This window comes from Coptis chinensis, chromosome 2 (assembly GCF_015680905.1).
Source record: "Coptis chinensis isolate HL-2020 chromosome 2, ASM1568090v1, whole genome shotgun sequence".
NCBI lineage: Eukaryota > Viridiplantae > Streptophyta > Magnoliopsida > Ranunculales > Ranunculaceae > Coptis > Coptis chinensis.
This window is the reverse complement of record NC_141457.1, coordinates 36,186,330-36,199,567: the sequence shown is the minus strand read 5'-3', so window position 1 is coordinate 36,199,567 and position 13,238 is coordinate 36,186,330. Positions and strand designations below refer to the sequence as shown.

At 37.4% G+C, this 13,238-nt stretch overlaps 2 protein-coding genes across 5 annotated transcripts; both read right to left on the bottom strand.

The window, feature by feature from the left end:
- Positions 1-3,664: 3,664 nt before the first annotated feature.
- Positions 3,665-5,809, bottom strand: LOC147515901 (3-phosphoshikimate 1-carboxyvinyltransferase 2-like). 3 transcript variants are annotated; one of them, XM_086588624.1, is made up of 4 exons: positions 5,635-5,809; positions 4,431-4,601; positions 4,157-4,263; positions 3,665-4,070 (listed from the first exon to the last, which is right to left on the bottom strand). In XM_086588624.1, the coding sequence occupies exons 1-3, from the start codon at positions 5,786-5,788 to the stop codon at positions 4,181-4,183; spliced, it is 408 nt and encodes a 135-aa protein (XP_086444750.1). In that variant the 5' UTR covers positions 5,789-5,809; the 3' UTR covers positions 3,665-4,070; positions 4,157-4,180. The 3 variants fall into 3 exon arrangements, with proteins under 3 accessions (XP_086444750.1, XP_086444752.1, XP_086444751.1); XM_086588626.1 differs by having other exon boundaries at positions 4,157-4,215; XM_086588625.1 differs by lacking the exon at positions 4,157-4,263.
- Positions 5,810-5,890: 81 nt separating this feature from the next.
- On the bottom strand, positions 5,891-12,832 carry LOC147515900 (pentatricopeptide repeat-containing protein At2g27800, mitochondrial-like). Of its 2 annotated transcripts, none has more exons than XM_086588623.1 (2): positions 11,357-12,832; positions 5,891-11,263 (listed from the first exon to the last, which is right to left on the bottom strand). In XM_086588623.1, the coding sequence occupies exon 1, from the start codon at positions 12,602-12,604 to the stop codon at positions 11,375-11,377; it is 1,230 nt and encodes a 409-aa protein (XP_086444749.1). In that variant the 5' UTR covers positions 12,605-12,832; the 3' UTR covers positions 5,891-11,263; positions 11,357-11,374. The 2 variants fall into 2 exon arrangements, with proteins under 2 accessions (XP_086444749.1, XP_086444748.1); XM_086588622.1 differs by having other exon boundaries at positions 5,891-7,159; positions 11,357-12,831.
- Between the last annotated feature and the right edge of the window lie 406 nt (positions 12,833-13,238).

The window sequence follows — 13,238 nt, the reverse complement described above, 5'->3', positions numbered from 1 at the left end:
AAGCTAGACTTAGAGTCAGTCCTCCAACCTATGCAAAGAGAGAATAAAGGGTCAGTCAGCGGCATATCGAACATGAGAAAGAGAAATATGTAACAGAACTCACCGCGGGGGAGAAAGTTGAGGTGGTTAAGAGTCACTTCGGGAGGTATATCTGCAGACAGAAAGTTACCAGAGACATACAGGGGGTAATGATGCCAGGTCTTATCTAAAGTGGTGATTAGAAGAATAAAAGATTGTTTGTCGGGACGGACACAGAAGGAGTGGTATCCCACACTTACGTCCTTAGTACTATTTCGTATATAGTAGTGGGAAATTATGTCGCGAAGGACTATCTTGGGTTCACGGTTTTGGTTGTAGTAGTTCGCAGCATACATAATACGCCAGAAATTGCCTATCCCTTGGCAAGGGGGAATATTGAAATGGTTGCACACTTCGACGTCTAACAAAGAAAGGGGAAATCTCAAGCCCGATACAATTTGACCGACCGTGGCCACTAGACATCCCAGTCTGTTGGGAACTAGATAAGGAAAATGAGTCACATCAGGCACATGCTCGATAAGGACGTCATCCGTTATTCCATAGCCAACCCTAATCGCTTCTAAGTTAGGGCGATAGGATCATGGGGGAGGCAGCGGAAGTTTAAATGGCCACCCAGTAGTGGAGGGGGCCACAGTGGAGTCCGTCGGAGGATGGGATGCCACCATGTCAGATCGCGAAGAAGTCGGATCCTCTGATTGGGAGTCTGACATATGGGAAGATTAATGGAAGATGAACCGTTATGCGAAAGGAAATGTAAGAGAAAAACCAACCTGGTGCACTGATCCAATGATGAGAACGAGCGTCTGAGCATGCACTCAGAAGAGAAAGAAATGGGAAGAAAAACTCCAAGTAAAACAGGTTAGCAGTAAAGAGAAAGTGAAGATAGCAAGGGAGAAGTGAGAGAGGTCAAAAATGGCGTCTGAAGCAAAACAAAGAGGAGAGTGATAAATGAATGAGAGAGGAAGGGGGAGCGAGCAGGATTTGAAGAGTGAGGGGGGCAAAATGGTAAAAGCATAGGGGTAGAAACCGAGGGGCCGACAGTTGAACCAGAGAAAACACAACACGTGGGGGAACAAGAAACGAAGAGATTCAGACCGTGCACGCGTGGGACACGTGTAAGATGAATAATTAAGCGTGGAACAGAAGCCAAGTAAAAAGGCGGGAAAAGGTGGGTTCTCGACTCCATAAACATTAGTAGGTTCGCGGACTCGAGAAGGGGCATTGTAGCGACCCAAATTATAACGGCCGGAAGATCAACGACAGATGGGCATGGTAGTAAGATAGTAAGTGAAACGAGGAGCATCCTAGCAGGGTCACGGCTATCGAAATGTAGGGGAGAGGGGGGAACACGTGGGGCATGGGGCTGACAGATGAATGACGTGAGTCAAAGGTTGGATGAGCCTGGAGTCAAATAAGCACTATACACAAGTGGCACAGGATAGATCCTCAGACCCTCTGGTAATCACGGAAACCCTACACATGGCGATAGAGAGACCAAGAGATTGATGGACAGATGGACGACCACAAGGGAGTGTGAGGGCGTATAAAGAGAACAGTGAAGGGGAGAAAAAGGAGGAGGAGAAAGAAAGAAAAAGAGAGGCGAAGAGAGAAAAAGTGAAGGAGAGAAAAAGAGGTTACAACATATTCCTTATTTATTTTTTTGTTGTCATTATAGTTGGAGCTGGTGTTGCTGGTGCTGCTCGTTGGATTTAGTGGTGAGTTGGAGTTGGTGTTGCTGGTGTTGTTCGTTGGATTTAGTGGTGAGTTATTACTACGTTTTTTCAATGTTAACCTAGGGAAGGAGGGGATAGACAAAAATGACACGGACTTGAAGGTACATTATTGGAATGATTTGATTGCTTATATGCTTCAGGTTTATTGGAACTCTGTGTTTAGGAATAATTTTTTCTCTCTTTTTTTTTGGTTGTTTGCTATTTACAGATATCTGTTGAATATGGTAGAGAATCTATATGTTGGTTTGTGTATCAAATTTGTACCTTTGTTGCTGAAATGCTTGGTACTTCAGAAGATTAGGTTGTTTTGGACTTTTAGTTAATAGAGCATTACTCTTAATAACTTATTTATCCCGTCCAAACTTCACTAATGCCACTTGAACTCTGTCTTTTGCATTAGTCTAGTAGTGTGCTTGTTGAATGTTTGTTGTTTGGTCTTATAATACAATTGATATAAGTGATGTAGAAATTTTCAAGAAAACTCTTGAGTTTGTGCGAGATCATAAATGTACTTTTTGTGGAAATTCACCGTTGCACAATGTTTCACTATGTTGTTATCTAAGTTACATTGACACCCAAACTAAATTTAGTATATGTTTTTCGCTGTAGCTAAATGGATGTTTGTTTGTTTGGATTTTTGTTACTATAGATGGAAATAACTATGTGCAATAGGTGTGGTGATAACACTCATGCATCAGATAAATGTAGTTGGCTGTCCACACCTTGTTGCATTCGAAACTGTCGCGGAAGTAGGATCTTGAAACAGTCAGGCCAAACTCGATCTCTTGGAAAAAAAAATTTGACCTGCCGCGTTTGTAGAGACTTCCAATGGTTGGAAGATGCTAAAGCATCGTCAGTAATACCTCTGGAGTATCTAAGATGCAGAAAAGTGAATTGCGCGGGTTTAAAAAGGTTAACACGACAATGAAGAAAAATGAAAATGAAGGCAAAAAATTCTTGAATTGCACCGAGTGTGGGAAGGAACAATATTGAATCAGCAAGGTTAAGGAACAACATTGAGTCAACAGCGAGTTCAAGCTCTTCCCCAATCGCCTCTTCCTCATTTTCAAAAAGAGATAAAAAAGTGAAAGTTACAGTTGAAATTGACGATAATGGTTTGTCGAAAGAGTTTGAATTTCATTGTAAAATTAGATTAGTGGTATTAAAAAATGGGGTAATTTTTAGTTTTATTGTAATGGAAAGTTCTTTGCATTTCGTTGCGTTTTTTTGTGAATTTGCGTGCAATAGAGACTTGCGTTATGTTATGTTAACTTATCTTTCGGTGTGTTTCGGTTATTTATTCCGGTGTTCTCGTTGTCTTTTTTCTATTCTACTCTGAAAGGTTTAAAAATGCTCTGACAGGTTTAACTGTATGCTCTGACAAGTTTAAAAATGCTCTGACAGGTTTAAGTTGTGTATGTTCTGAAAGGTTTAAAAATGCTCTGACAGGTTTAAAAATGAGTCCTGTCTTCTGTCTAGCAATGCTCTGGCCTCTAAAGAGTACAGAGACTTGCGTTATGTTATCTCCACAAACGTTGTTATTACTCATAGCAAAAAGTTACACTTGCACACAAAAAATCAATAACAACTTCATTAATATATCTAAACATAAAGGACCAGCCGTCAAGTGGTACCAAAGAATCATGCACAAAAGAGACCTTGATTTGATTTCATGTTGGTTTGACTAATTTATTTAGAATCTTCTTTGCTTTGGCCCATATCCAGACTCCCGAATTTCTACTCATACTGCGCATGATCTGAACCTGTATGACTGCGTATTGGAATCAGACCATAACCTCAAATAAAACCCATTGAAAACTATTGTGTACTGACTACTCTCCTACTATATTGTAAGTGACTATTCTAAAATAGCTACAAGAAAACAATTGAGCTTTTCTGATAAAACATAGATTTGCTGTGATAAGGTAATTCAAACACAGAAATAGTATATCTTTCCTCATTAACAATCATTCATATAACTAAAAGCCTGCAACGGAAATAATTATATCTTTGATAGTCTGTGCAAGATTTCAAGCTAATCTCCTGAATGGACCATTCCAAACATGGCTCTTCATCCCCCAACAAACTACATCCTTCAGATTCTAAAATCCCATAGTCAAAGAATTCGGGATGACGATCGCTTGATGACTCACCATGCCTTTGCAAGAGTCTTCTATATTCAGCATGAGCAGGGCGACCAGGCAAAAGGTCTACTTTATTTCCAATGCACAACAATATCTCAAACTTCTAAATATCAGTTTCAGAAACAAAATCCTGCAGAGTGGCGTAGGACGATGGCTGCCAATAAAGCAATCAACCATCAGTTTCTATACAACTTGCTGAATATCAAAATGTTACTGCAATTTTAAGCATAAGCCAACAACCTCATTCATGTCAAAAACCAACACCTAAGCTGACAAGTTGTCCGACTTGGGCAGCACCCCTATAGAAAATCCATCCCCAAGATGAGCCATCCACACAGAAACATCAGCTGTGTAACAGTAAAGGAAGATGCTAACTACATTAGACCTCCAAGAATGCACCCCACTCTTTGGAGTTATTTCCAAACATACTCATTAACACTGTGGATAGGGTAAATGGGGGTTTCCAAGACTGCTAGTTCTCTTTATAACTACTTTCCATCAAATTAAAACATACCATCTCTTATAGCAGTTGGGCCATCAGCAAAAAGTGCAACTACAGCCAGAGTCATGGCAACATCAGGCATTTTATTCATGTTGACATCAACAGCATGCAACCGTTTCCCTCTGGGTGGACCAGTAACTGTAACACTATTTTCTGACCAAGTAACTTTTGCTCCCATCATTTCTAGAACCTCAGCAAATAACAGCAGAAAAGATTTTATGAAACATGTTGGTCTCAAAGAACTCGTGGATAGATTATTATGGTCATAAAATCAGTAATAACAACAAGATACAGTAATAGTATCAATATCAGTTTTCCCATGAAAAAAACATAATTGAAACAGAGAGAATGAAATGATACCTGTTTCACTCGAGAGAAGATCGATCTAATTTTGGAGAAAAAGGTTTCAGAGAGAAATAGATCGATCTTTTGTTTATTTCGTTTTTTAGTTTCACAAAAACAAAATTCCTGAAATTTTGTTTATTTCGTATTGCTAGAAAATTGAGATGGTCAGTAGGATTGGAATAGATCGATGGATTGGATTCACTGTTCCTAGAATGTGGCTACAGTGCCTGTGCCTCTATCCCACCCCACATATATATAAAAAAAAATATATATATATATATATATATATATATATGATTATTATTATCAAAAAAGAAATGTACATGTGGTTTACACAGGAATCAGTTCTCTTACTCAAAAAAAGTGAATGCAGATTATAAGTTCCAACTGAAAACCTACAACCTCCATCCATGCTTCTCATGTGTTTATACACATTGACAGCCTAGCCATTGCCTAGCAACCTTCCGTGTATGAGAACAAAAAAATTTATCTAGGGTGAACGAGTATTACGCCCCCCCCCCCCTAAATACACACACAAAAAAAGTCAAATTGGGTTGACCGTGTTTTTTTTTGTGTGTATTGGGGGGTTAATACTCGTTAACCCATTTATCTAGTCATCAAGCATTTTCTTTGCTATTAAGAAGTTTCTATCAAAACGCACCTAAAACAAACAAGACAAAATAAAGACAAAAGAAGTCCTATTAACCTAAAACAAATAAGAACAAATATATATCTCCTATCTTGCTATTTTATTTCGAAATCCTAGAAGATGAAAGTTTTTATGGATCTTCTATTCTTAACAGATGATATTTGGGAAAATTTAAATCCATAGACGTACTGACAATCATCTGCCTTTACTATAACAACATACCAAGTCCATCTGCCAAAATTTTCAGCATATGCAAAGTCAGAGCTAACCAGACTACAGGTTCAGGATAGATAAGATTCCACTTCTTCAACAAAGGCACAAGTCTCTGTGTGATGTCCTCAGAAACGTTTAAACATTTCCTGGTTTGTTCTTGCATTCTCCCTCTAGATCAGATGGATCTGTAGATAGATAGACATTCATAGTCCCACACTATTTAGAAATTAGCAGATGGATCAAATATTGATGACAAATTTAAAAGTGAAAAAGAAAACCATCAACATTCCCCACCTTGATAATTTGGTTTAACAATGCATACATAGTTACATACTAAACAGAGTTACGAAGACTTACATTACCACAGAAAACCTTTGCTTTGCTTGGTAAGTTTAAATTCTATTAAAATTGCAGAGAAAACAAGACGTACAAAAAGATTAGAGGGGGCAACAACCTGCTCCCTTCTAAGGTTCAAGCTAAATAAACACTAGCTACTCCCACTCATAGAGATGGGGTAGTGATAATCACTCAAACCTAAAGAACTTCTGCAAAGGTGCTTCATATAACCAAGAAGGCCTGCCATCTGTAATGATTTCTGCATTGTTTGGAAGAGCAGCACCTATTTTAGATAGCAGATCTGCAGTAACATTGCCCTCTCTCCAAATCGACGTGATCTTCCACCCATGCACCTTGTTCAAACAGTCGTTCCATCTAGCTTCCAACTGCCAAGAGTGGTTACTACTAAAAGCAATAGCTGCAGCTTTAGAATCAGTCTCCACCGAGATACCTTAGGGATCCATATTTTGATTTTATTTTATGGATGAATATAGTCATTTGAACATGACATTATTACAACCAAATCCAGTTTCACATCTATTTGAAAGACCATAGAGCTGAACTACCTGTGGTCACTACCTGACGACTACATGGGTGCCAAACCCCAGATAATCCTGTTTCATGTCGGTTCAGATATCAATCTACTAAGAGTTGAATGGTTTCCAAACATAAAATAAAAGCCTAAAGCCCGCAAATCCCCAACTATTAGGGCACCATCCTCCAAAATCAAATTCACTTCCACCAAATTCGTACACTATGTCCACAACATTATTCGGATGCCGACTCCACTGACTGTAGACTGCTCGAGCGATGTTTGAACAAATGAGTTTGAGGATTACAAGTTATGCCAGATACTGTTTACCAGGAAATACTTTGAAGCAATACATTGAGAATCAATGTTTAAAACTAGATACCATTCACCACTCTAAGAATTCATACCAGATCACAAGTATTGAGCATAACATCTGTAAGAAAAATCTCTACTTCTTGGTTTATTTTCATTTTCATTTTCTTATCCCTTGCAACCTACACTAGTCTTCTGCCCTTCCTCATTAGCTACCATTCTGTGTAAGGTCTACTTAACTAGGAATCTCAGTCAACTACCCAAATCCCAAAGTATAAGTCCTCCCCGACTTCCAATCATTTTTTAGCTAATCATGGTTTCACAGTTCTTCAGCATGTTCAATGTCTTGTATGCCTGCAATAATTGAACCACACAATAGCGAACCACATAATTACATCAATAAATTCGTATGCAAAAGAAACCAATATATCCTTCTATTTAGGTCTCTCAAGCATCAGTGAACAATACATAAACAAAAAGACAGCAAAAGACAAATACATATTAACTTTTATAAGTAACACAAATACACAAAAGACGGCAACAAAGTCTGTGGTTCTAGGTAGCGATAAATAAGAATACAGTAACAGCCCTAGAAAATTCTCTTAGAACTAAATTATATTAAGATTGTTTTTTTGGCTTTACTGAGTACAAATCAAGATATTGTAAAGAAAATCTCTACTCATTTATTTAAGATCTGGGGATTGGAGCACATTACCTGCTGAAATATCACTTCACTGACAAGCCATGGATGCTGAATGGATCAAAGTAGTTTTGAATTGGCAGCAATTTTTTATTTTTTATTTTTCGAATTACTAACATCCTTGATTGGACATTAGTAGCGGAATTACTTACTAAGATAACCAAAGCCCTCATACGTCTCAATCGTCATTCTATTTTGACTAGAAAACTCATGCTATATTTGTTGTTATACTAAGCGAAACCTTTACATTTAACTTAATGGAATGAACTGACCTCCAAAGGGATATTTCTGGTAAATTGCAAAACCTTTGTATTTAAGATAATGGAATGAACTGATTTCCAAAGGAATATTTCTGCTGATATTGTTACTGTTGTAAGAAAAGATACAATGTAAAGAAGATAAAGAAGAGTGTATGAAGATTCGTACTTGTCTAGACTGCTTTATATAGGCAACGAAAAGGTAGAGATTTACACTTACTGAATAAGAAAGGTCTAAGTTACTAATATATGAACCTAGATATTGTAAGAACCGTTATTTCAGAATGAATTTCTACAAACCGTGAAAACCCACGCGCAGCGGAATTAATGGGGTTCATGGTTTTGGATACAAAACATACTTTTGAATCCGGTTCTTGATATCTCTGAGAATCCAATAGCTATGAATCCGAATCAACAATCAACCCCTTGATCTTCTGTTGTATTCCTTTCAATAGATTGGATATTGTGTGGACAACGATCTACCAACCCCCTTCTCTCTCACAAAACTAGAACCGATTTTGGATCTATCTTTCCTTGCCTCTCTTTTCAATCCAGAATGAATAGTGATTTCGGCCAGGAGAGAATGGATTCCATTTATAGGCTATAATAGGGACCATAAGGAGAAATTAGGGTTGGGCCTCCTGACGGGCTTCGGCTTCTCATATTCGCCCAGAACACACGGCCCAAGTCCGTCAACAAATGGCTTATTCCACTAAAGGCCATTATTGTACTACCGCCCTAATCCCAAATTACGTGTCAGCGTTTATGGGCTCCATATTATATGCTCGTTGATATCCCCGTGTTTAAGATATCGAATGTCCGTTGATTAAGTCAAGTTAATGACAACTACATTAATCAACTTCTTATGTCCTTGAAAGCAAGCACCACTTTCAACCTCATTGTCATGTCGAAATAAATCTACCCGCGGGTACATGACAATCTTTTGAGCTCCATGAGGGACATCATCAACCCAACCTCCTCGGTCACGGATTCCTTCTATAATCAATAAAGACACCTTACATACAATGTCATTACCCAATCCATCGAGTTTGTTGATTCACAAATGAATCTCACTCATTGATGATTTAAAGCAATGTACAATGCACGTAAGTGCCCGTTATTATATCCGTATTAAGAGGACAAACATCCATAATGACAGAAGTGTTTGTTCTCTTATATAGTCAGTATAAAGAGAAACAACCTCACTTGGTCCTGTTCAATACACACAAAGTGTACTAGTATAATCCTGTAGTCAAGATAGACTAATACCAGATTATACTACAACCATACCAATGGTTTGTCCAAATCCATCTAGGTTGTGAACGATTACTTATACTTTATAAGGTATTGATGATATGATCTTCTGTGTGTCCACACCATATCATCTACAATATAAAGTATTAGACACATGCATATAACTAATAACATATATAATATGCATAATATTTGTCCATACGATTTTCATTCAAAATATAAAGAATTAGAGTTAATACAAAAGTAATGCTTTTAGTATATAACCCTATCAGATATAGGGGTGGGCAGCCATATACATTGCAGATCTGATTAATCTCATTTCACAACACCCACCTTTGTATAACCACTAACACTAAGACAATTGCCTCATCAAAACCTTACTAGGAAAACCCTCTTGGGATAAAACCTAACTGAGGAAAAAGAGTAAACATTCTTTTGAGTTTTAGTATGGTGTTGGACACGTTGAAGCCGCCTTGTTAAAACCTTGCCTGGATAACCCAGTGGGATAAAACCTCGGCTATGATAAAAGAGTGCAACATGCTCACTGTCAGATAATCATATTCAAGATGGAGATGCTCCCCCTGATGAAGATATTCACCTAAGTATTGACTAGGCTAATTCTAGTAATATTTTTTAAATGTTCTCTTGAACAATTAAAGTTTGATTATAATTGGTTCGAGTCAAATTATGTTTTATTAAGCACTTGAAATTTAAGGTAGTGTCTTATGTAGCACTGTACATTTGTTCGATCAATTTGAATCTCTCTTGCCATCTAGGTGATGGCTCTAAGCATCAAGTTTTAATTAATAAGTCTATGTTGTTTTGAAGTTTGATTGCTTGATAGCTGCATATCTTATGGAATTTTGAACCCGTTAACAAATTTATTCCAACAGAGGTGCAAATCAAAGAATCAGCAGAAGTGGGAGCCAAGGAACCACCACAAATGGGGGATACACGATTGAAATACCGTAAGTGGAAACCACTAGAAGTGGGAATGTAAATTATTATCTTTGAAGAACTAGCATATAAGCTTGAAGATTGTTTGTTTCAGTTTTGTGTGCTTTTTTGTCTATCTTTGATTTATGATAGTTCAATTGTGTTATATAGATTGACAATATGTTCAAAGTTTAGTAGAACGCTCCGAGAGAACAAACTCCAAAAGAGCCAATATCCAACTACCATGTGAAACGCTTAACTAGTGAAATTTTGACGAGACAACATCCTCACTGTGAGGGGGAGGAAAGCCGCCAGAAGAAGGTGGAGGCGGCAGGGTCATAGCTAGTTATTTATAGACTCGTTACATCTGGATTCTCAAAATGCACAAATAAACAAATAGAAACAAAACGGCACTCATAGAATTGTTGTACAAAGTGTAGCCAATAGGAAATAATCAAAGTCCCTGATGAACAACTTATTAAGCCAGAAGCAAAATGAATCAAAGTCCGAGTCATCTTCTTCAGAAATGACATTAGACTTTCAACACCTTCTAACAATCTAATTAAAGTATGGGTGTAAGAATTTCTTCATTTAGTTCACAACAATAAAATCAAAATATTTGAATGCATATGTTAGAAACCTGTGTGCTTATTAAGCTTACACTATCACAGATGAATTAGACTATACAAAGCAGTTGTCTACAAAACAATGGTGTGCTATCACATAGATGATTTATTTTCTTAGGAAGTGAACATTCTGGGCAAGATATATCACATATGATTAGTTGATTGCCTCATTGGCATGGTGTTCCTTCCTGACGATAACAAGCGTTGAACTTCAATAACATTCAAGCAATCAACAGTTCTTTCAACAAAAAGATTCACTATCATTTATATAACATACCAATTGTCAGTGAGTATAATCATTTTGGACTTGCCCATGAAAAATCACCTCAAAAAAGGAAGATTGTAAAGATCATTTACAACGTGCTTGGACTTTCTTATGGACAAATAATTTCTAGAAGTATGGTCAAGTTGGTTAAATCGTGTTGATAACGTGTTCTAAATAAAGATACATTGTAAAGAATATAAAGAAGACTGATAAAGGATATTTCTAATTGTTGATTGTTTTCATTCCCTAGACCCCTATATATAGGTACCATACCAGTAAGGTTAGGCAAACAAAATGTCAAGAGTTACACTTATCTATTCTAATAGTAGAGCAAACTCCACTTTGTAATCGCTTTTGGTTCGATGAGTTTGGGCATCCACATACATTGCACCTTTGAGTAATCTCGTTTCACAATAATAACTGCATTTATCCCCAAACAAGTTTTCCATGTATAAAACTAGTAAAGACAGAGGATAATAAAAAGAAATAAAAAATGAAAACAGTAATGCATACCTGAATTTATTTGATATCTTACTCTGCAAACTCATCTTCAATCACATATAGAAGCTTATTGTAGGTGAACCCGTCCACAAGATCCTTTTCCTGAAATTCCTTCAACAGCCTGATGGCCTCTCCAATTTTCCCTTGTCTGCAGATCTCAACCAAAACAGTTCGGTATGTGATAAAATCTGCTGACTTTCTCTTCTCATTCATCTCCCACAAAAGCCTCACAGCCTCCTCAACTTCTCCAATAATAGCAAAACTATTTGCAAGGGAATTGTAAGCTTTACCACTCAGAACAAACCCTTTGCTCTTCATTTCTGCATACAACTCTTTCGCATTGTTTGTGCGTCCTTGACAGCACAGACCATGGATTATATAACTATACGAATGCGAATCCGGATGACAACTATAGACCACCCCCATTTGATGAAAAACTCTAAGAGCATCATTGACATGAAGTGAAAGGACGTACCCTTTGATCACAGAATTCATAGAGAAAATATCTGGTTCAATCCCGTCATTAACCATTTGCTTAAAAAGGGACCTGATAGTCTCCATGTACAAGTGATTAATATACGTATTACTTCTCTTACTCAAAAAAGAAGTGAAAAGCAAATTGTAAGTTCTAATTGAAGGCCTACAACCTTCATCCATACTTTTCCTCATATGTTTATAAACATCAATGGCTTTCGACAACTTCCTAGCTTCCGTATAAAAGTATATCACCGTATTAAAAAGAGCTTCCGAACCAATTGCAGGAACTGCAAGTACTTGGTTAACCACACCATCCATTTCCTCATAAAGTTCCGCAGACCCAAGCTTCTTAATCGTAAGGTGGTAAGTCGAAACGTCATGTCTAAACCTCGGTTGTTGTGACGCATAATTAAAAAGTTCAAGACACACTAAAGCATCATCATGTAAGTTCAACATTTTGTACAAGTCCTCAGCTATAAACCGCAGTGGGAGTTGAGCTGCAGCACGCTCGAACTCAGCTACTTTGTTAGGAAAATCTTTTATAGTTTTAGGCTTTTTACGCTTTTTCCATTTCCCATAATGTGGTTTAGTACTTAAATATCTATTAAATGTACATAAGTATAAGTTGGTATTATAGAATGTTGAACGAACGGTTTCAATATCTCTTTTCTTGAAAACCGTAACGGGGTAGGTAGAAACGGAAACGGGGAGTGGAGTGGGTAAAATTTGAAATGGAAACTTAGTACAATGAGGGGCGAGATGTTTCCGAATAGCGGATATCATATTTACGAGGACACATGTGGAATTTGAAAATATTGGAATGAAATTTAATAATACCTGATTTCAATCAACAAAGGAAATCTTCAATTTAAGTTGTGGATGATTCCGGAAAACAAAGAAAGAAAAACTGTTTTGAGATTTTAGATGAGTCTAGTAAGGGTGAGGAGTGAGGAGTGAGGAGAGAGTTAGGAGAATGCGGTTTCGCCGTCACCCGGCCCAAGGAACCAAATCAAGTAATCCGTCGGACTCATTAGATTCGGGCAAGGCCCACTTGTAGTTTTTCTGAACCCCAGATTATTTTGGGTTTACTTGCCCACCTTGGGCTTCGGTGTGGGGTTTTATTCTTAAAAGGCCCGGCACGAATTTGGGTTCCGTGGACAAGAAACATATATATCTTACTACTAGCAAAAAGCACGTGTTGCGCACGTATTCAACTGTGCATCAGTTGTTTAACTTTCTCACGTGATGAGGAGACCCACCAATGAAGACAAATGGTAAAATTTATACTCAAAAAAAAAATAAAAGTTACAATTATACCCTTATATTTATTTGACTATTTTACCCCTATTTATTTGACTTTTCCATACATAAGGCCCATTATGATTAGAAATTAATTTAAAAAACTATAAAACTACAA